This window comes from Mus caroli, unplaced genomic scaffold, assembly GCF_978045245.1.
Source record: "Mus caroli unplaced genomic scaffold, Mus_caroli_1 scaffold_16, whole genome shotgun sequence".
NCBI lineage: Eukaryota > Metazoa > Chordata > Mammalia > Rodentia > Muridae > Mus > Mus caroli.
In genome coordinates, this window is record NW_028227271.1 from 20,697,710 (window position 1) to 20,720,761 (window position 23,052).

General features: G+C 48.5%; 1 protein-coding gene across 3 annotated transcripts in view; it reads right to left on the bottom strand.

Annotated features, from left to right (window-relative positions):
• Positions 1-1,268: 1,268 nt before the first annotated feature.
• Positions 1,269-23,052, bottom strand: part of Bik (BCL2 interacting killer) — a 28,288-nt gene continuing 6,504 nt past the window's right edge. For 2 of the 3 annotated variants that reach the window (XM_085831782.1, XM_085831785.1), the window contains exons 2-5: positions 11,586-11,757; positions 9,886-9,984; positions 2,199-2,316; positions 1,269-1,770 (exon numbers count right to left, since the gene is read on the bottom strand). In XM_085831782.1, the coding sequence (XP_085687908.1) occupies positions 1,678-1,770; positions 2,199-2,316; positions 9,886-9,984; positions 11,586-11,757 (482 nt within the window). In that variant the 3' untranslated portion in view covers positions 1,269-1,677. The remainder of the gene's footprint in view (positions 1,771-2,198; positions 2,317-9,885; positions 9,985-11,585; positions 11,758-23,052) is intronic. The other variant, XM_085831783.1, reaches the window with a different exon arrangement.

Sequence of the window (23,052 nt, forward strand, 5' to 3'; positions counted from 1 at the left end):
CCTCTGTTCTCTGAGCAGCTTCATGAAGACTGTGTGGGGCTCAGGGCAGCTGTGTAAGGATGGGAAGTGGTGCCTCCTGGGCTGACCTGCACCCTAAGGGAACGCCCCAGGTGCTCTAGGAGTGCCCCCAGTTTCCCACTGCCTAGGGTGAGGCTCCAACCTGCTGAAGAGCTGCTGAAGAGAGGGCCTAGAACCTGTGGCCAAGTGGGTAGAAGGCTCACTGAGGCTCTCAGGGCTGATGGTGGGGAAAGGGCGGACCATTAGCACTAAGTGACATCTGCTTCCTTTGCCCAGGCCAGAAAGGTCCTTTCCTTCTGTCCCTAGAACAGAGCTCATGCCTGCTGCCACCATCTCCCCTCCCTCCTGGAGGATCAGAGCCACAGTATTAGCTCCTGTCCCAAGGAATGAGCCAGCTCTGATAGCCAACGTGGATCAGTCACCTCCGGTTATAGTCCTTCAGGCTGAGGTCTCACCAGCCGGTCTCCTAACCCTTAGTCTTGATGCCAGGTTGCCCCAGCTCCAAAACTGGCTCCTCGGGATGGCATTTCCTTCATGGTCCCATCCTCCTGGGAAAGGCATTGGGGCTGCCAGGTAAGGCCGAGGTGGCAAAGGAGCATAAGACAGTGGGGACAGGGGAGGACGGGACTCAGAACAAGCACCTTACCCAGAACTGGGAAGTTGGGGACAATTCAAGGACACAATGAGGGCATCTGGGAGACCAGAGAAAGTGGTCACAGCCACTGATGTCACACAGGGAAGGACACTGTTTTGTTGTCTGATGGGAATGGGCAGATAGAAAAACCCAAGTTCCAGGTAGAGGTCTCAGTTGGTCTAGAAAGATAATGGGTCTGGCCTGGGGGAGGTCCAGAGCTTAGTGGTGGCAGGCCTGGCCCTCCTCCCTTGGTGTTCCTTGTGTAGCACAGCCCAACACCACAGCTCTTCGGGAGAGCTGCCCCTGCCCACACAGGAGGTGGACAGACTGCCCCATCAGGAGACAGGCAGAAAGGGACAGTGGAGCTAGGCACGACAGAGCAGAGGCAGGCAGATCTCTGCACTCAAGGCCAGCCTGGTCTGCAGAGTGAGTTCCAGGACAGCCAGGGCTACACAGAGAAACTCAGGAAGATGGAGAGGCGTGGGGTGGGGGTGGGGGCATTCTTATGGCCCTTGGGTGCAGGCATGGTGAATGGGACTGGGGGCAGAGGCCACTTTCAATTCCCTCTACCATCTACATCCAATATTGCAACAGCCCCACAGAGGACCTAAGGGGAGACTGGCTGGAAACATTTTATTGAACTTGCCTGCAAACAACACTTTATTGAACTCTCCACCCCAAAGGAATCTAGTCCAGTAGATCCTGTACCTCAAGGCTTCACAGACAGGGGTGTGGCCAGCACTCCCCCCACTGATGGCCACAGGACCAGCCTGCAGAGAGGAAGGGAGCAGGGGTCAAGAGAAGAAGGGCCAGCCAAGCCTCAGGGGCACTTAGCCAGTAATGCTCCTGAGGTACAGTGAATTCATTTGCCTTATAAAAACCCAGAAAACCTGTATGAAATCTCAGCACTATCCTGAGTTAAATATATATAAAAAAAAAAAGGGGACAGTCAGAAAACACCACAGTTAGGGTGCCGGCACCTCTAGGGGTTGGGGGGCAGGGACCAGCCCTGCCCCAGCTGCACCTCACTGAAGCTGCAAATACCAGGCCCCACCCAGCAGCAAGAGGACCAGCAGCACCATCGGAAACAGCTGCCCAGGGTCCTGGTCAGGTGACACCTGCGGGACCAAGAGGGAAAGGAGAGTGAGACCCCAGGGACTGCCTGGGGTGAGGAACCAGCTCTTGGGGACTCAGAACAAGCACCTATGCACAACTGGGGGGGGTCTGGGATATAGTGTGAACTTGGGCATTCAGCCAGTGGGGGGTGGCGGGGGGTGAGCAGGGGGGGGGGCACCCAGAGACCATGTCTGAGAAGAACATCCTCTCAGAGGGAGGCTCCCTGTAGGAGGGGCCAGATGGCACTGTGTGGACTTGAACCTCCCTCAGTTCACCAGCCAATCAAACAGATTGCTGGGATGGGGCAGAAGTGCAAAGAGGTGGGGAAGAGACTTTAGAGAGGGGTGGAGACTGTGGCTAACTAGACAGCATAGCTAAGGCTGCCCCATGGGAAGGATAAGGCATGGACTAGAGGCTTCAAGGTGCTTACCCAGGCACCAGGAGTCAAGACTCTCCAGGACCAGATGTTTTCCCTGAGGTTGGTGAGGCTTCGAATCAAGCTCCTGAAAATACCTCTGACACCTGTCCGGCTGTAGGTGACAGCGAGTCTGTAAGACACGAGATGAGCAAGGTGGTTACTATAGCTGTAGGCACTGAAGTGTATGTGGTGACTCCTTACAGCATGGCCTGTGGGAAGCCACATGTGCCGTTGCAAAGTGGCACAGGCTTCTGCTGGCCACCACGCATACATAGGCAGGAAAGTCTTTTGCCAAGATGAGGTTTTGAGAATTGACCAAAATTGACCAATCAGAAGAGAGAGAAAGTAACCAATCAGATAAGAGAGAAAGTAACCAATCAGATGTAAGAATGCAAATGAGGTTGTAAGTATCAACCAAACACAACACAATCCGGGTGTGAGACACGCCTCTCCTAGGCCTATATAAAGCAGCACCAGGGCTGGGCAAAAGGTCTTTCGCCTCTGCAATCAAGCTCTCCCAATAAACGCGTGTAGAAGGATCCTGTTGCAGCGTCGTTCTTGCTGGTCGAGTCGGACGCGCGCAAGAAGTGGTGCCGAGACCCCGGGACGAAACATCTTCAGGCACGAGCGAAGACCCCCTGCTACAGGGAGGATCCAGAACTGCATCGCGGGGAAGGAGCGGTTAATAAAGGTTCCCGTAAAACAGGCTGCTGAGAAGGATCCGGCGTGGGTTCAGAACTCTTCAGCTGGGGAGCGGTGTTAATAAAGTGTTCCTGCAAAACAGGCTGCTGAGAAGGATTCGACTGCACGGGTTCAGAACTCTTCAGCTGAGGAACGGTGGTACCGGTAAGTATAAAGAAATTAAGGTAAGTCTCTGAGAGGTATGCTTTCTTACGCAGTAGGTCTGGTAGTTGTTGCTGGGTTTGTGAGGGACCAGCTGTTAAGGAAGGGCAGCGATTTTGTAGGAGTACCAGGAAGGCATATCAGAAACAGAGAGAAAGGAAAAAGAAGACGCGCGCAGAAAAATAAGTAACTTAAGAAATATAAAAAAAAAAAAAAAAAAAAAAGGAGAAAAAGAAAGGAAGCTAAAAATAAAGATACAAAGGATAATATAAAATATAAAGATACAAAGGATAATATAACGATACAAATGATAATATAAAGATATAAAGGATAATATAAAAAATGAAGAACAAAAAATTAAGTCAATTTACCCTCCTCTCGAGGACTTTGACTAAAGAGGCAGCCTTCATCAAAGGCTTAATGATAGCTCTCAGGGAAAGAGGAGTAACTATTAGAAGCAGCCACTGTGCAGAATTCCCAGAAGAAAGAGAAAAAATGAAAATAAGCTATTTCAGAGCCCTCCTAGGGACAGAAGGAAAACGGGAGACGTCCTGCTTCCTCTCTGACTCCTATGGAGAGATTCTTAGTTCTGGTTAGGATATCTGTGTCCCTTTGAGCTGTCTATTGTCTGTTTTTGGTGCACCAAATTGTCTATATGTTTGTCAATTCATGTTTGGATGATTGAATGATTGTTGTTCTGTGTTTCATGTTGAAAAATAATAAAAAGCAGTCTCAGTCTGCACAGCAAAAATTGACAAGTTAGCTGCATGGTGGCTGGGAGTCAAGTACAGCTGAAAAAGCCCTGTTGAGGGCCGATTGCAAATGGAGCTTTTAAAGGGGCAGGCAGCCTTCTGCTTGTAACAGAAAGTTAGCTTAAAATTGGAAATTCAAGTTTAGAGTTATTCTAAACAACATAAGAAAACAGGTGATATGCAAAAGTAGTGTACAAAGGGTGGAAAGAGTAGGTTTGAAAAGAGAGTACACATCTTTACAAATAGAAGGAAAAACCTTTCAAGGTATAATGGATACAGGAGCAGATAAAAGCATTATATCTAGTAATTGGTGGCCTGCTTCTTGGCCTGTTAATCAATCATCACATAGCTTACAAGGATTAGGATATGAGGCTACACCAACTATAAGTGCAAAATCCTTACAATGGAAAGATAAAGAAGGAAGGACAGGGCTTTTTCAACCTTATGTACTCCCTTTACCTGTAAACTTATGGGGAAGAGATGTGATGTCAGCCATGAACTTTATACTGACAAATGATTATTCTCAGAAAAGCAAGGAAATGATGAAAGGAATGGGATATATACCTGGACTAGGTCTAGGAAAAAGTTTACAAGGTAGAATTTCACCAGTTAAAGCCACAGTAAAAGCAGATAAGAAAGGGCTGGGTTTTTTCTAGGGGCCGCTGAGGAGCCTTTGCCCATTCCGTGGTGTACAGAGGACACGGTGTGGGTGCCTCAGTGGTCTTTATCCTCTGAGAAATTAAAAGCAGCTAAAGAATTAGTACAAGAACAATTGGACTTGGGACATGTAGAACCCACACAATCACCCTGGAACACCCCTATTTTTGTTGTAAAGAAAAAGTCAGGTAAATGGAGATTGTTACATGACCTCAGAGCCATTAATGCACAAATGCAAGTTATGGGTCCTGTACAAAGAGGACTCCCCCTACTTTCAGCCCTACCTAAAGATTGGAAAATTATAGTAGTAGATATTAAGGATTGTTTCTTTTCCATTCCGTTAAACGAGAAAGATAAACCTAGATTTGCATTTACCCTACCTTCTGTTAATCATATGGAGCCTGATAAAAGGTATCAATGGCGAGTGTTACCCCAAGGAATGGCAAATAGCCCTACCATATGTCAATTATATGTAGGAAAAGCTTTACAACCAGTCAGAGATGGTTTCCCCTCCTTAAAAATTTGTCATTATATGGACGACATTGTGATTTGTGGACCTGAAGAAGAAAGTATACAGCGAGCTTATGGCTTTCTTAATGAAACTTTAAAAAATAATGGCTTGATTATTGCGCCAGAAAAGGTGCAGCAGTCTAATGTTAGTCAATTTTTAGGAGCCACTATTACTTTACAGTGTGTTACCCCACAAAAGATTAGTATAAGAAAAGATCATCTAAAGACATTAAATGATTTTCAAAAATTATTAGGAGATATAAATTGGATTCGACCTTATTTAAGGATCCCTACTTCGGAATTAAAACCTCTATTTCAAATTTTAGAAGGTGAATCACATATTACCTCATTGAGACAATTAACACCTGAGGCTTCTGATGTTCTTAGGAAGGTAGAAGAAGCAATCCAAACAGCACAGCTAAATCGTATAAATGAGCAAAAACCTTTTTGCCTATGCATATTACGAACCATAAATTTGCCAACTGCTGTATTATGGCAAGATGGTCCTCTAGTATGGATACATCCACATATATCCCCTAATAAGACTATAGAGCATTATCCCACCATGGTGGCAAATATGGCCCATAAAGGCATAAAAAGTTCAATCACTCACTTTGGAAAAATGCCAGATAGCATAATTGTCCCCTATACTGCTGCACAAATGCAGACGTTGTGTGCGACTATAGATGAATGGGCTATTCTTAGATGCAGTTATTCTGGTTTAATTGATAATCATTATCCTAAACATCCTTTATTACATTTTCTGTTATTACATCCAGTTATATTTCCAAAGGTAACGGCTAACACTCCTATAAAGGGAGCCATTGATATTTATACAGATGGATCCAAAACAGGGATTGGAAGTTATGTGATTAATGAAAAGGCTGTAAGGTTGCAATTTACACCAGGAGCCCCTCAATTGGTAGAATGTTTGGTGGTTTTAGAAGTCTTTAAAAGATTTCTTATGCCCATAAATATTATCTCTGATTCTGTTTATGTGGTTAATGCTGTACTAATGTTAGAGACTGTTGGAAATTTTAAGCAGTCTAGTCCAGTAACTGAAACTTTGATGAAAATACAAAATTGTATTTTGATGCGTGAGCATCCCTTTTATATTCAACATATTAGAGCACATACATCATTACCTGGACCTATGGTTAAGGGTAATGCAATTGCTGATTCAGCCACCAGAGATACGGTTTTCCTATCACAAAATTCTATAGAAAGTGCAAAAAATTTTCATCAACTTTATCATGTCCCTGCTTCTACATTACGACAAAAGTTTAAACTCACACGAACAGAAGCTCGAGATATTGTCCTACAGTGTGGTAGGTGTGTAGAATTCATTAATGCACCTTCCGTGGGCGTTAATCCTCGCGGATTGCGACCCCTAGATGTTTGGCAAATGGACGTCACGCATATCCCAGCTTTTGGGAAATTACAATATGTACATGTGTCCATCGATACCAGTTCTGGTGTCCTACATGCCTCTCCCTTGTCAGGGGAAAAAGCAGTTCATGTCATATCTCACTGCTTAGAGGCTTGGGCTGCATGGGGTAAGCCCCTAGTGCTAAAGACAGATAATGGTCCTGCATATACTTCTTCTAAATTTAGCCAATTTTGCAAACAAATGCAAGTGAAACATATTACTGGACTGCCCTATAATCCACAGGGCCAAGGCATCATTGAGAGAGCTCATCGTACTTTGAAACAATATTTGCAAAAACAGAAAGGGGGAATAGAGGCTATGACGCCAAAGATGGCTCTATCCCTTACAATATTTACTCTTAATTTTTTAAAATTGGATGATGCTGGAAGTTCACCAGCCGAAAGGCACGGACAATGGCCTCAATCGCCCAATGAAATGGTCAAATGGAAAAATGTCCTTGATAATAAATGGTATGGCCCGGATCCTATCTTAATCAGATCCCGGGGAGCTATTTGTGTTTTTCCACAGGGTGAAGAAAATCCACTTTGGGTCCCGACGCGACTGACAAGGACCGTAAAAGAGCAAGATGAATCCCAAGATGATCCTGCTATTCCTGCTCCTGATGATTGAGACCGGGATAAGTATACCTTTGTGGGCCATAGTAAGATCATGGCCAGTACCTTTACCGGTACATTCCAATTCTTCCACCTTGCCTTTGTTTTATGCAACAGAATGTTTTCTGGATGCGCCTTGTGCACGACAAACACCTCAAGAGCCACGGGTGTATAATAGTACGAGTTTTCATTTAAATTATACACTATGCTTTGTGCATGATGTGGATAGACCTTTTACACCCTGTATATTTTTAAAGAAAAAGGTTATCTCTAATTGGGCAGACCCCATTATCCAAAATAAAGTGAGCTCTGAAGTGTTACTTAATGCTTTAACGCAAGTCGTACAAGGAGAGCAATTAGGCTCAGGTGATGTTGGAAATAATATAACTTCACCTATAAACATCACCACTATTATGATAAAGGGAAAGGTGACTATTTCCAAAAGATCACGATGGCCTGTTGGCAATGCTACTGCTAAACGCAGCGTGCCCTGGTGTCATCCGGACCTCACATTTCCTATAGTTTTTTCACCTTGTCAATCAAAAATTTTTCCTCGAAAAGAAATAGCAAAGGGTTTTGCTTTGTCACCTCCTTTAGATTTTTCTGTAATGAATGATAAGGAAGATGCTACAGGAAAAGAAAATATTTGGCCATATTACCAATGGATTTTAAGTAATGAGGCAGGTGCTAGTACCAGTCTGTCAGCCTTTGCACTGCTGACTGGCACCTTTCATGAGATACTGAATGTTTCTGCCACACTTTCCAATACCTCTGCTCATTTAGATAATGTGACAACTAATAGAGTTATCAGAAATATGACTACCTCTCCAGTAGAAGTTTGTGTTAGTCCTCCATTTTTCTTTATATTGGCTGAATTTCAAAATGATACAGAATGGTTAGATTGTACAAATATCACTTGTTTTTTGATGCAATGCTGGAATGGAACCAAATCCTTAGCCTTAGTGGTACAGCTACCAATCTTGGTCCCTGTACCTGTTGAGGCAGATCCAGAGAAGTTCCCAATAATGAGTCTAATTAGACAGAAGAGAGATTTTGGAATCACAGCTGCCATTGTCACTGCCATTGTAGTGTCTGCAGCATCAGCAGTTACCGCAGGAATTGCTATGGCCAATCAAGTTAATAGTGCTGATACCATAAGTCAGATAGCAGAAAAAACGTCTGAGGCATTGCTCACTCTGCAAAGGGTGGATTCCCATCTCGCCTCAGGATTAATGTTAGTGAATCAGAGAGTGGATATTTTACAGCATAACATGGAACAGATGATGGATGTCATTCAAATGAGTTGTGTGGCATCCACTCCGCATGTATGCATTACTCCCAATAGGTATATTAATAATTCTTTTATTAAAAGTACAGACCTATCGAATTATCTGAAGGGAAACTGGTCGCAGGAGCTGGACAGGCTGCAGAAGAGGCTGCAGATACAGATCCTGAACCTTAATGGAACCAGAGTGGAACCTGTGACCTTTGGAGACTTTACCTCTTGGCTTTCCTCTGCTTTCTCTTACTTTAAGGAATGGGTGGGAGTGATTTTGTTTGGTGCTGCCATATGCTGTGGACTGGCGCTCATGCTCTGGTTGGTATGCAAATTTAGAACACAACAAAAACATGACAAGGTAATTATAACTCAGGCACTATTGGCTATTGAAAACGGCGCCTCCCCCAAAGTTTGGTTATCTATGCTCAAGAATTAGTCGGCATCTGAGTTCTCTGCTCTTGCACATGAGAGAGACTCAACAATCATTGATCAGCCCTTGCACATTGATGCATACGACAGGGTGATCATGAGATCCCCACTAATTCATTTTTTGGCTGGCCTCTTTTGCAGAGTTCGCCCTAGGTCACTTAGCAGTTACTGTCACACAGCACTGGGGTATCCAGAGACGGGCAACTTTCCTCATGCACAGACCAACCTAAGGCACGGGGCCCGGTGGCGATAGGGTTACCCTACGACGGGAAAAGACTGTGACATTGGAGGAACGACCTAAAACAGGAGCCACAGCAGATGGACATAATTGCACAGGCCTAGTCCAGTCTCATATTATTAAAACAGAAAGGGGGAGATGTGGGAAGCCACATGTGCCGTTGCAAAGTGGCACAGGCTTCTGCTGGCCACCACGCATACATAGGCAGGAAAGTCTTTTGCCAAGATGAGGTTTTGAGAATTGACCAAAATTGACCAATCAGAAGAGAGAGAAATTGACCAATCAGAAGAGAGAGAAAGTAACCAATCAGAAGAGAGAGAAAGTAACCAATCAGAAGAGAGAGAAAGTAACCAATCAGAAGAGAGAGAAAGTAACCAATCAGATAAGAGAGAAAGTAACCAATCAGATGTAAGAATGCAAATGAGGTTGTAAGTATCAACCAAACACAACACAATCCGGGTGTGAGACACGCCTCTCCTAGGCCTATATAAAGCAGCACCAGGGCTGGGCAAAAGGTCTTTCGCCTCTGCAATCAAGCTCTCCCAATAAACGCGTGTAGAAGGATCCTGTTGCAGCGTCGTTCTTGCTGGTTGAGTCGGACGCGCGCAAGAATGGCCCACAGAGAGCCCCTGTGCACCTCTGGTTCTCTCTGCCCAGAGCCACCCTCAAGGAGCACCTCCCTCTCTGAAGGCCCCTGAGCCTCGCTCAGACCCACACGGCCTTGTGAGTTGGGATCTCTCCGGATTCTTCAGCTTGAGGGGCAATAGAAAGGCCCTGAGTGGTGCTTGATCTACTGCTAAGGCCAGAGGGAGGATTTGGGGGACCCACGTGGGGGCTGGAAGGCAAGGGGTTTCAAGCTTGCCTGAGAACTCCCACACTCTTCTTCCAAGGTTTGCAGGGCTCCCTTGGGGCCCAGCCCTGTCCGGTTCACCCTGGGTAACTGGTTACCTTTGCATAGCAATCCCAGGCAGCTGGACCAGACGGGGGCTCCGCAGACACAGGTCCATCTCATCGCCGATGCAGGCCAGCCTCAAGGCCACCTGGTTTCTGCAGGAAGGCATACATAAGGCAGTTTGGTGTGGTTATGCTGGGGGGGGGCCATACCACACACCCAGCCTAGTTTCCATGGGATTCAGGACCCAGCAAGAGGAAGGCAGTGGGATACTGGGGGGAGGGGAGGGCTAGCAGCAAACCTCCTCGGTGTCCCTCTTATCCATGGGTGCACTTATGAGTAAAAGCCATTTCAAATGGGCCCCTGTAGAATAAGCCACAGGCTACTGAGACATTAGGCAGAGGGCCCAACGTGAGACCTATCCCAGCCTATACCCCATGTCTGCCTCTTGTGGAAGTCAGACACAAAAGTACTAAGGGATGTCTTGTGAACCTGCCCGGAAGTCCGGGACAGCTTACTTCTGCTTACTCCAGGAACTTTCCTTTAGAGAATCTTGGGGAGGGGCCTACCTGGTGAGCTTTGAAGAACAAGTGTGTGTGTGTGGGGGGTGTGCTTGGAGCCCCTTCAGTTGGCTTCCTATAGGGTCTCAGTCTATCCTGCTTCCCGAGACCTGTCCCTGGTTCCCAGACTCAGAACACTGGTGCCTGCACCTTCTCCAGATGGAGAGCAGTAAACCAAATTCCCAAGTGAGCCAGGCGTGGTAGCACGTGCCTTCAATTTAAAGAAAATCTCAGGGGCTGGAGAGGTGGCTCAGCAGCTAAAGGTACTTGTTGCTCAGGCAGACGACATGATTGTTTACAGTCACCTGTAATTTCAGTTCCAAGGGCTACAGCGTCCTCCTCTGAGTACTGCAGGCACCAGGGATATACATAGGGCACAGACGTACGTGCAGGCAAGCACTCATGCACATAAAATAAATCTTTTAAAACAATAAAAGTCTACATTGAAACAGGAGACACACTTGTGTGGTGAATACACACACACACACACATACACACACTGAAACCAGCCTGGCTAAGCCCTTCCTGGGGTTTGCCCACACATTCCACACCAGCGACGCAGCAGCTCACTGGAAAGTCCCTACAGAGGGCATCTAGAGAGCCACCTGCTCCACACACCCAGTGTCCTAGGCCTCTTTCTGATTCTGATGGTCACAAGGGTTCAAGGAACCTGGAAGGTTGCCTGGCAACCGAGTTGAGCGGTTTTGGTCCCGCCTATTCCCTGGGAGACCCCCAGGAAAACACTGCCCACTTCACTGTGGCTTCACTCCACTCAGGAATGGAGCAGAAAGTGAGGCGACACTGATTCCACAACCAGAGTGGCAGAGAGCCCTGAAGCTGAGGGTACACGTGAAGAGCCTGTGCTGACCTGCCTATGTGCAGAAGGACTCGCCCTGGCCAGTATGGCTGCTCTCTCTTTCTGCTGGGAAATGAAGGATGGGTCTCAGAGCCTGAGCAGGGAGGGACCTGGCCTTCTGGACAGAGAGGCAATAACAGATAAGCCCTCTGCTAGTGAAACCAGACGGCCCAGGTTCAGGTTGCATTGTGCTGGTCCCGACACCCAGGAAACACACTAGAGCCCTGTGTGGGTGGGGGGACCTCCGGGAGCTCCTTGCCCTGTTCTCCCTACCCCCACTCCTCTATATAGAAGGTGCTGTTCCAACCCATGTCCAGTGGAGAGTCCAGTCAGGCCCTACCTGCCTTCCACGCACTCCATGAGGTCCACGTCTCTCACAGGACTAAGGTTTTCCCCAGCCACAGGCTCCTTCATGCTGGGAGCCTCAGAGGCCACTGGAGGTTGGGGGACCTGGTCGTGTGGAACAGTCTTGATGACGTCTCTGGCCATAAGTCTCGCCTCCGACATGTGTTCTGTGGGATAAATAAGGCAGAGCGTGACTAGATCTCCAGAACTATGTGCCAGCGGCTACTGGGGCTCAGACCAACAGACCATAGTAGGTGCTTGGTATGTGGGGTACAGAAAGCCCCCGGGGACTAGAAGGCCTTGGTATATGAGTGTTCCTGACCCTCCTCTGTCCCAGAATGAGTCACAAAACCCAGAGATGCTTCCATCCAGGCTGCTCACATAAGCTGGGGAATTTTTCCCAAAGCAGGCCACCAAGCTTCAACAAGCTTCTGGTCCTCTGTCCTGGTCCCTTGAAGATCAGGACGTTCAAAGACTCTGAATAGACTCCCCACTGGCCCCACCCCAGTCTGTCCAGAGCGTGCTAATGCTGTTTGCCCAGCCATAGCTCTGCACACCACTGCCCAGTAGCAGACCTGAGCATCAAACCAAGTTTGTTGGGCTGGGAGAAAAGCTCGTCTGTACCATGCAAGCATGAGGACTTGACTTAAGATCTCCAGAGAATGCAAGGCAGGACTCTGGAGGGGCTGTGTGCAGCACTACATGCCTGGAACCCTAGGACTGTGGAGCTGAAAACAGAGTCCCATGGGGCTTGCTGGCCGGCCAGCCCAACTTCATCAGTGAGTCCCAGGTTCCAGAGCCTGTCTCAGAAACCCAAGTCACGGCTGGAGGGACGGGTTAATCAGGTAGAGAGAGTGTGTACCGCTCTTGCCAAGGAACAGAGTTCAATTCCCAGAATCCACATCGGCAGCTCGCAACCCCTTATAAACTCCAGGTGCAGGGGCTCAGAGCCCTCTTTCGCCCTCCATACACACACATACGCATACAACATACAATTACCAAATCTTCGGGGGGAGGGGACCCAAGGTGGATGGCTCCTGGGGGAACAGCAATGTTGACTTCTGCCCTCTACATGTGTGCATACACACACATGCATGCATACCCACACATAAAACATGCATATATACAAAAGTTCTTCATGTCTCCAGGTCTTCATGCCTGAAGGCTCCCATGAGGTAGAAAAAGTGACTGCCACTTTTCTGTCTTTGACCGTCTATGACAGAAACATGAACCCACGACCCCTGTAATGGGGGCGGGGGAAATATGTCAGACTCTGCTGCCCCATATCTAAGAATAACCTTCTTGCCTCTGTGGCCATTTCCTCTGAGGTGCTTGGGCCGTCATCCCACTCTCCCCGACTCCTCCCCCACCCCCCAGCCCCTCCAGAGTCATGCTCCACACAGGCTGTGTGCCTCAGCAAGTCACCAAATCCTGGGTCTCTGAAGTGGAAGATGCTCAGGACCCCAGCTCTGTCCCTGGGGACAGAGGAAAGCCCAGGCACCCCTGCCCACGAGACTGAAGTGAGCTCCCAAGGAGAGGGACTCCACCACTCTGATTTTATGAAGAGCACAACTCTCGGGTTTCACTGTTTTCATCCCTGGGGGTGGAACCTGAACCTCACATAAGACAGGGCTGTGTGTGCCACTGGGCCACACCTGCAGCCTCACTCCTTCTTTACTTATTCTTTTCTTAGTCTCAGTGTGTGTGTGTGTGTGTGTGTGTGTGTGTTGTGTGAGATGGAAGGGGACACATGCCACACTGGCCATGGGGAGGTCAGAGGACAACTGCAGAGTCTGTCCTCTCCTTCTGCCTTCACATGGGTTCTAGGAATCACACTGAGGTCACCAGGTTTGCAAAACAAGCCCCAGTGAGAGCCTCTTCCCAGGCCCTTGACCCTCCCCCACCCCCACCTTTGAGACTAGCTTTTTTTATGTAGGCCTGGATGTCCTGGAACTTTCTCTGTAGACCAGCCTAGCCTTGAACTTGAGATCTGTCTGCTTCTGCCACCTGGTGCCGGGATTAAAGGGATGAGTCCCTATTCCCCGCCTCCTTTAATGTCTGCTATTGCTCTGGAGTAATTATGACAAATGGGCAAAATAAGATGAGAGTCCTCCATGATCCCATGCTGGTCAGTCTTTCCTTTAAACACGCCTGTAGCCACATAGGCATCTTCCAAACCAAGGTCGCCCCACAGTGCTTTGCAGCCCCCTCTCCCTCAAACTCCTGTCAGAGGCTTCATTTTGATCTCTAACCATCTCTCAACTCTTGCTAGGACAACACCTCTGCACCAGCACTCATTGAGGTCCATCAAGACCCTCTCACACATTCTCTTGCCCAGTATCCCTTGCAATGCTGGTTCATGAGACCAAGTCTGGACAGTGAGGTCTCCAAGAATTTGGACACAGGGTTGGAAGAAAGGGAGCAGAGGCCAAGCTCACAGGAACACAAAGACCCTGAACCTACAAAGACCATGCTGTCCCAGGTAGAACTTTCTGCCACCAACACAACAGCATAAATACATAAACAAAATAAATCTTTAAAAAAAGATTTACTTATTTATTTTAAGTAAGTATATGAGTACACTGTAGCTGTCTTCAGACACACCAGAAGAGGGCATCAGATCCCATTACAGATGGTTATGAGCCACCATGTGGTTGCTGGGAATTAAACTCAGGACCCCTGGAAGAGCAGTCAGCACCCTTAACCACTGAGCCATCTCTCCAGCCCTTATCTTGTATTTTCTATCCAAAGAAATATATGTGATCACCTCAGACACCTTCTGTACAATATCAGTAGGAGGACTCATTGTGACAATGATGATTATCATTGTCACCTATCCTATAAACGAGTCACAATATATGACTAAGAAACAGGGTACCTCTAGTGGAGAATCTGTTGAAAAACTTAATAATTGCTCAACTGGAAGGATTCCAACCATCAAACAAATCCAGGAGGCAGGTAGCATGCACTGGTTCAGAAGCACCGTGATCTCTTTGATGTTTAGAGGAATAATGTTGCCATGGCCTGGGAGGTCACTTCAGCTATGTAGAGCACATAAGGGGGTACAGAGTCCCCTGGACCACTATATTTCTCCATTGGACGTGATGCATTGCAGGAAGCAAGAGCATATGACAGACGGGGTGGAGAGGTATGAGATGCAGTCATCTCTGTACAGCAGGAAACGGAGACCATTGCCATCAAGGCAATGATGGTGTGGATCTGGGCTCTTAACTGCCCAACTCAAACACTTGTAATCTCTGCCTTCAGGGGGCTAAGGCAGAAGGATTGTTTTGAGTTCAAGGCCAGTCCAGTACTCTCTAGTCTAGCCAGGGCTTCAGGAAGCAGAGACCTTTTCTTTTCTTTCTTTTTTCTTTTTTTCTTTTTTAAAAGAAAAGAAAACAAAAGAAATGAAATGAAAAAGGAAAAAGGCATTGAGCAGTCCTAAGAATCCAAAATTCAAAAGCTTGAGCCCTAACATCATACCACATGTGTGATGATAGCTCAGGGTGTGGGAACTTTATCCTAAGCACAGGATTACTTAACATTCCATATATACCCTATAAGTTACCCTCAGCCCATATGTGAAAGTGCATAGGAGAGGTAAGGGTAACTGAATTTCATGCGTAGGCTCTGACCTCATCCCCATACTGTGTGCGTGTGTGTGTGTGTGTCTGTGTGTGTGCACGCATGTGCATGCTACGCACACTCCAGTGAAGTCTGCTTGACAGGCTGAGAAGCCTGGGAGCACTCACGAGGCAAAGAGTTAGTCTGTATTAGTCTGGTGTATGGATCCACGTGCTCTCTTTTAGTATTAAGTGCCTTTTAAGATTGAATTCTGACATAGCCAGAGCCTTCACCAGTGTTCCAATGTCCTAGAAAATGCTTTTTTTTTTTGGTTTTTCGAGACAGGGTTTCTCTGTATAGTCCTGGCTGTTCTGGAACTCACTCTGTAGACCAGGCTATCTTCGAACTCAGAAATTTGCCTGCCTCTGCCTTCCAAGTGCTGGGATTAAAGGTGTGTGCCACCACACCTGGAGCTTGGTAAAGACAGTGAAACTAATTAAGCATTACAAAAGACGGAGCCAGCAGCTCAGGGCTGGTGTTGACTAAGGATAGTAGCCAATCTCACCCAAACAAGGGAATACCATGAAAGAGCCAGGGAATCCCACTGAGATAGAAATCTTCAGTACAGGCTACATTGCATATTAGAAGCAAGTTGGTGAATTCTTCTGACCAGTGGAGATTCTCCAGATACTTAAAGTTACACTCATAAGAATTTACCAAGGCCTAGGAAATAGGGGGTTTGTGGTATTGCAGTATTCATGAGAAGGTCTGCTAGAGCAGAACCCCTGGTGATGGGCTTAACCATAGACTAGCTTTACACCTGGCTCCCTTCTTAGTGGTAGCAGCCTGGTCCCTGCCTTCTTTTGATTGATGTATACATTCCTTTTGTATTATGTGACTTGGTGGATTGTATCTCGTCTGGTTTCTTGCTATTCTGCTGTATAAAAAGTTTGATGCTCGACCTGACAAAAGACATTCAGATGCGCGCGCGCGCGCGCGTGTGTGTGTGTGTGTGTGTGTGTGTGCAAGTATGCATGAAAAGGCCCAAGGTCAACGTTGGCATCTTCCTTGGTTGCCCTCCACTTATTTTTTGAGGCAGGGCTCTTCACTTGGGCCTGGAGTCCTTTCTGCTGGACAGCAAACCTCAGGGATCCTCCTGTCTCTGCTGCTCCTGCTCTTGGGTTGCCGGCAAGCACAGCCAGGCTTGGCTTTCTGTTTCGGTGCTGAGGATGTCAACAGTCACCATCCAGCCCCAGACCTTAATATAGCTCACTATAGATAAGCAGCTGACATCTTAAATCCAAAACATTTCTGGTGCCCAATCCTGAGATGGTACAAAGGTCCTGCTTGCTGGCTTGGGCCTGCTTCCCTACCCTGCACTGTGTCCGAAGTGCGTGTAAAGATTCCTTTATTTCACCTCCCAACAATCCAGGGAGGGACAGCATACTTGCCTAGTATGCACAAGACCCTGGCTTCATCCCCAGCAACACACAGGGACGCACAAGAACCACCCTGAAAGTGACTTTCTGTTCAAAGAGAACACTGGGTCTTAGAAAAGTTCATACTGAACCAAGAATGGATGGTGACCTAAGACTTCCTGTCCCTTCTCCGAGGCAGACTAATAATGTCCATCGTAAAGTGGAGTGACCGCAGGCACAGTGTGCAAAGTCATCCTCTCGAGGACACGAGACTAGACAACATTCACTCGTCACTCCCTGTACTAAAGAAAAAGATGGCTGGAAGCCTAGGCCCTTGGGAGACTAGAACATAAGCTGTGTCACTCCAGGTGTCTCAGGACTGACTTGAGACGGGTGACTGTCAGCAATGCACCTCAAATCCGAGCGATCAAGGAGCCCTGAGTGCACACAAGGTGACATCATCAGCCACCACAGCAGGCAAGAGGGCGTGGTGAGCTCCAGGCTTTGAGAAGCCATATAAGGGGTAGCATTGTTCTTCCTTCCAGAAATGGAAAAAGGAACACACGTCCAGGGTTTCTGTCTCAACAAAGAGGTGGCTGTCTCCCCTTCCTGAGAGGAAGGTGGAGAAGAGGTGGACACCTGTTCCTGACGAAAGCTCAAATCTCACAGGAGCCGGGCCTCAAGGATCAGAAGCGTAAACACAGCCACAGCTAAACACAGCCACAGCCGCAGCACCTGCCAGGGCAACACCTTTGCCTGGAGGCAGAAGCTGTGGGCTACAGCGAGAGGGACAGGGAGGGGCCCCACCTGCTCAGTGTGCCTGTCAGACAGAGCTGCAAGACTATAAAGTAGGAGCAAGCCCCCTGCACCACTAGGCCAGGACCTGTGGAAGGGGCCTGGCCAGGTCTCACCTGGCATCACCCATGTGCTCATACAGGTACCTCAAAACTCTTGCCACATTTGTCCCAGGGAGGGCTTGGCAGCAGTTACAAAGAAAAGAGACAGCCCAAGGATCTACAATACAGAGATGCCAGCTTGTCTTTAGCTAGCTTGGCTCGAAGCCACTCAGAGCCCCGATAGGCCATGATAGGCCCTTTCCCAGGCTGAGCTTGTACTTCATAGGAGCCATTCCCAACCCTGGGCAGAGGCCAGCAATGCCACCATCTCACTGGGGCATGACCTCACTGACCGTGTCACTGTGCTGCCAGCTTTCTGACAGGCAGGGAGGAGAAAGTAGGGCTCACACAGAAGGCAGGATGGGAAAGCCACAGTTGTCCTACACTGGGGCAAGGAAAAGGCTCACCATTAGGACAGTTGGGGGGGGGGGGCTCTCTCCTGCTAAGCCTCCTTCGACACGTCAGCAGGCATGTGTGTCTATGTACCATCATGTTTATCTCGGAATATCAGAGTAGACAGACATAGGTCAATATGCCAAAGACTAGCTCCATACACCAAGCCAAACGGATTTCACTGAACAATCATGGTAGCACACGCCTTTCATCTCAGCACTCCAGAGGCAGAGGCAGGGGGATCTCTGTGAGTTTGGTCCAGTCAGGCTGATCTATATAGTGAGTTCCAGGTCAGCCAAGGTTACACAGTGAGACCCTGGGGGGAGGGTGCGGTGGGGGGGGGGGTAGTTGAACACGAGTGCATTTTTTTTTTCTTACAGTAACAACAAAAAAAGGAAAGGAAAAAAAAAGCAAGGAAGAGAAAAAGAAGGCTTCAGGTCAAGTTAGCTTTGTAAAATCTTCATTCAGACACTCTAAAACGCCTACATAAAGGATGGGAAAGAAGCAGGCATAATGGCACAGGCTATACCCCCCGCCCCCGACTCAGGAGGTGGAAGCAGGAGGATCAAGAGTTTAAGGCCAGCCTGGTCTACATAGCAAGTTAGAGGACATCCTGAGCTATCTGAGGCTTCACCTCAAAAACACCAAACATAAAATAGTTATAGATACCATCAAAGATGCAGACAGGTAAGAGAGACACGGGCATGCTTATGGCCAACATGTCTTGGCGTGGTGCAGACTAGAAGAAGTATGTGCAAACGCGTGTGTCTGCATATGTCTGTGAGTGTGTGTGTACCTGTTGGGTGGGCCTTGTAAAACTGTGTCCAGAACCTTGCTGCCCTGTGGCTCAGGCCAGGGGTGACTCGGCATGCAAAGCCATTTCCCTGGGAAAGCAGGCCAGGCCCTAATTTGCATCTGTCTCCTCCTCCTCTTCCTTCTCTCCCCAGCCTCCAGCCTCCACCTCTTTACCTTCAGCTCCACCCCAGAGCAGACCCATGTTCCCAACCCACCCCAAGGCAGGAGCCACAACAGGATGGAACTTCAGCCCAGAAACTGGACACCTGGACTTCTCCTTGATCCTCTGCCCTGACACGCTGAACTCCGAGCCTCCCGAGTACCAGATGGCTGCTGACACCAGAGGCCTGAGAGAACCGGACCTGCTGGAGGGTCAGGCACCCATCTCCATCTTCCTTAGAACCCTCTTGGACTCCACAGCTCTTACATCTTGACAAGCTCAGGACAGACTTCACTCTGACCTCCTTACCATCCTAACCTCAACTCACCTTTCCCATCCTCAGGACTCAATTTCCCTACACGCTGTTCAGTGGAGATAATGCAGCCACATTGCTGGGACTCCTTGTCCAGGCAAGAGTTCTAGGGCTTGCCCCTGTTAGAACCTGAAGGGTGTGTTATGTTAGCAAGGCTCAGCTCTGTGGATTTGCTCCCTCGGCATCCAGTGTAGCTCTCCCACTGCCACCAGAAATCAGCTCATTTAAACCAAAGCCCCATACTCCGCTCCAAATAGGCAAGTTCACACTCTCTCGGGCATTCTGAGTTTCAGGTGTGTGCGCCATGAGACTCCTGCAGGTACCCAGCAGCCCCTGGGGAAACTTAGTGGGCTGTGAGTTCCAATTCTCAGCATCCATCCAAAAGAAAGCCTGGTATGAGCTGTGCAGTGGTGGCGCGCACCTTTAATCCCAGCACTCCAGAGGCCTAGTCTACAGAGCGAGTTCCAGGACAGCCAGGGCTGTCTCATCAAACAAAAACAGACACGTAAACCACAACAAAAAAACAAAGCAAAACACAAAAATCTGGGATAATGCGGCTTGGCCTGACTCTTAACAGTGACAGGAGGATCCCTGGGGCTCACCGCCCGAGCAGTCTAGCCAAATCCGTGAACTCCAGGTTCAGCAAGACACTCTGTCCCCCAAAATGTGGGGAGTGATTGAGGAAGACACCCATCACTGACGTCTGGCCTCCATACACCTGCCCATTCACACACACACACACACACACACACACACACACACAGGTGCAGACAAATACACCTACAGAGGGATCTCAGGGGGAGGGAGGCCAGAGGAGGGGCGTGGCCTTTCTACCACAGATACATCCACCACCGTTCAGTCTGATTCCACGCCTGTGGAACCCAAGACCAATTCAAAGAAAAATGAAAATTCCCACTAACAGCTCAAACTGGTGGAGCATAGAGATGGTTGTCTTAAAGTATTTTTTTTTCCCAAGCCAGGACCCCAATCTCAGGAACCTACATTCGTCCAAAACAGTTTGCTTGAGGGTGGGGTGGGCGGGGCTCACTTCCCAGCAGTGACAGAGAAACAGTAGAAAAGGAAGGAAGACAGGGAGGATAAAGAAAGGAAGAGACCTTTGAGCCTGTGGGTGTTGTCCAGTAACCTGGGAAGTGGTAGCCTGGAAGTAACCCCACAGGCTCAACCCTTCAGTCTGGCCTGCATTTGTCACCACCAACCTCAGCTCTGTCCCCACTCCCACCCCTGCCCGAGGACAGACACAGTTAGATTGATCCGTTTGATTTCTTGTGTTTTGCCTACATGTATGTGCGCCTGGCACGTGCAATACCCTTGCAGGCCAGAAGAGGGCACAGGGTCCCCTGGAACTGTAGCTATTTGCGGTTGTGGATGGCCTACTGTGGATACCAATATTCACATTTCATGGGTCACAGAGCCATTCATAGTTATCTGTAAATGACCTCACAGAAGAAAGATCTGGAAGCAAACCTTGGAAGAGGGCAATGGCACTTACAGAAGTGATTGCCAGAGGACAGGGAGCAGCAGTCCTCAGCTTAGACAGCCAAGGCAAACTTTTGTTTTGTTTTAAATGAAGTACCCTGGGTTTCAAGGCTGGCCTTGAACTTCTGATTCTTTTGTCTCCACCTCCTGAGTGCTGGGATTCCAGACACACTGTACCATGTCCAGTGTTATGCAGTACTGGGAAAAGACCCCAGAATTTCATGGATGCTAAGCAAGCACACAGCCAACCGAGCCATCCTCAGCCCCCAGCTTAAATGTTGGACAAAGGGGACTTAATTGCCTATCATCCTGGACCCCAGCACAGAGCTGCTCCCCAGATCTCTATTGCCCTCTCCCACAGTGCTGCTGAGGATTGCAGGGAGACACATAAGGTCATTCAGCTGTGTATAGGGAAGGCACCCACCCACCCGGGTTCTGTTTCCTTCTTGCCGGGCACACGACCTGAGACCTGCAATTGTTTAACATGTATTTCTCTGGGGGACATTCCAGGCCCCTCAGAACCTCTGGGTTCTGTGTAACTTTGGACAGATTCCCTTAGGCCTCCTGGACCCCTAATTCCTCTTCAGGGAAGAGAAGCTCAGAGGTATGTTTGCCGGGTTAATCCTCTCTGAGAATACTGCAGTCTGGGACTGCAGCTCTGTGGCAGAGCACCTCTGTGGTAGGCACCAGGGCCAGGCTTTGTCCAATCTGCAGGGGAAATGTAACAATGCTCCTGATTGCCTGTTTGAGTCAATCTCTGTCTCTCTCTGTCTCTCTCTCTCCCTCCCTCCATCTCTCCCTCTCCCTCTCTCTCTCTCTCTCACTCTCTCTCTTTCTCACCAGAACTCTGTGCTTTTCTGTTTCGATTACAGAAGGCCAGAGTAGCAAGCTACCTCCTCCCCTTTCAGCTTCTAAGTTCTTCATATGCTCTGGAATGTTTGAGCCTGAGGAGGAAGTACCAGAATTGACTGGGCTCCTCTGGGAGGTGGACTCCATCCTCTGCCTTCCTTCTGGTGGCATTGGGCTCTTACCTAGACCCTTTACTGAGCCTTCAGCATCCCATGCCCCAAGTAAGCCAGACGGCCTGCTTGCTTCTTGGCCCTCTGTCTCCAGGACAGAATTCCACTGCTGTCCCAGCACCTAGGGTCAGCTGACTTGGATAGGGCACTTGGCTCTTTATGGCCTCATTAAATGTTTACCTGTCTGTCTGCCCAGGGAAAGTCCTCTGCAAAACAGCAAGAATGAGCAGTTCACGGGGACAAGGGGGGACAATGCCCCTGTGTAGAGGACCCTGGAGTGGTCTCCAGCACCCAGCCTCCCACCAGACGGTCAGGTAGGTTCTCCTTCACTCCCCTCCCGAGCATAGTGAGCCTCCTCTCAGGTCGGGTAACTGGGCACCACATTTTCTCCCATCTCCTGAAAAACAGGTTTCCTTGGCAGTGCCCAGAGGGTGTTTTGTATTGTCACAACTCAGTGTTGACACTAGGTAAATCAGCTGCCCTCTCCGTGCCACCCTGTGCCCTGCCCTCTCCCGCCTGCCCGGGATGCATTTGCTAACACTTTTTTTCTCCTGAGGTTCGGCTTTAGCCAACCAAGGGTAGGAGAAAGGAAGCAGCCACACAAGTCCAGTCCAGACCCGCTGCTGGCTTCCTGGTGGCCACTCCCAACAAAAGCTGGGCATCGTTCGGCACTTCCTTGAAACAGCTTCCGAATTGTTCTAGGCAGAGAGCAAAACAGTGATTTCTCTGGCGGGATTCACTCAGTCAGCCGCAGAGGAAGTAAGGGTCATTAATTGTCTACGAATGTAACCAACTCACTGAAAACAGGATGCTTTCCAGGGGGGGGGGGGGATTCTGTCTGTGGTAGGACAGCCTGAAGACTCACTGGCAAATATGGCCTTCCAAATACCCCTGCCCTGCTACTAAGAGAGGTGGGAAAGGAACATAAGACAAGATGGCGAATTGTATGTACCTGTGACTTTTCTTTCAAGGCAGGGTCTCCTGTATTCTACATTGGGCTCCAACTCAATATGCAGCCAAGAATGAATGACCTTGAACTTCTGCTTCCTTCCAAGTGCTAGCTAGTGTTGGCCTCCATCCCTGGTGTATACTGTCCTGGGAGCTGAACCCAGGAATCTGTGTGTGTTATCCCGCCTCTCTACCAACTGAGCTACATCTCCAGTCCACAAGCTCCGGTTTCTTTGCTCTCAGCGAATCCAGCAGTGATTTCATTACTGTATATCAACCACCTTACAGTGACCAGCATGCAGGTAAGCCCTCCATCCAGAGAGAGTTCAGGCTATGATGGGCACCGGGAACCTAAAATTTGATGTTCCTTGTCTCACAGAACATGCAGGCTATGAATACATGAGTTTATTTCAGACAGCCAAGGGCATAGGACAGAACAAATAATGGGTGAGATGTCAG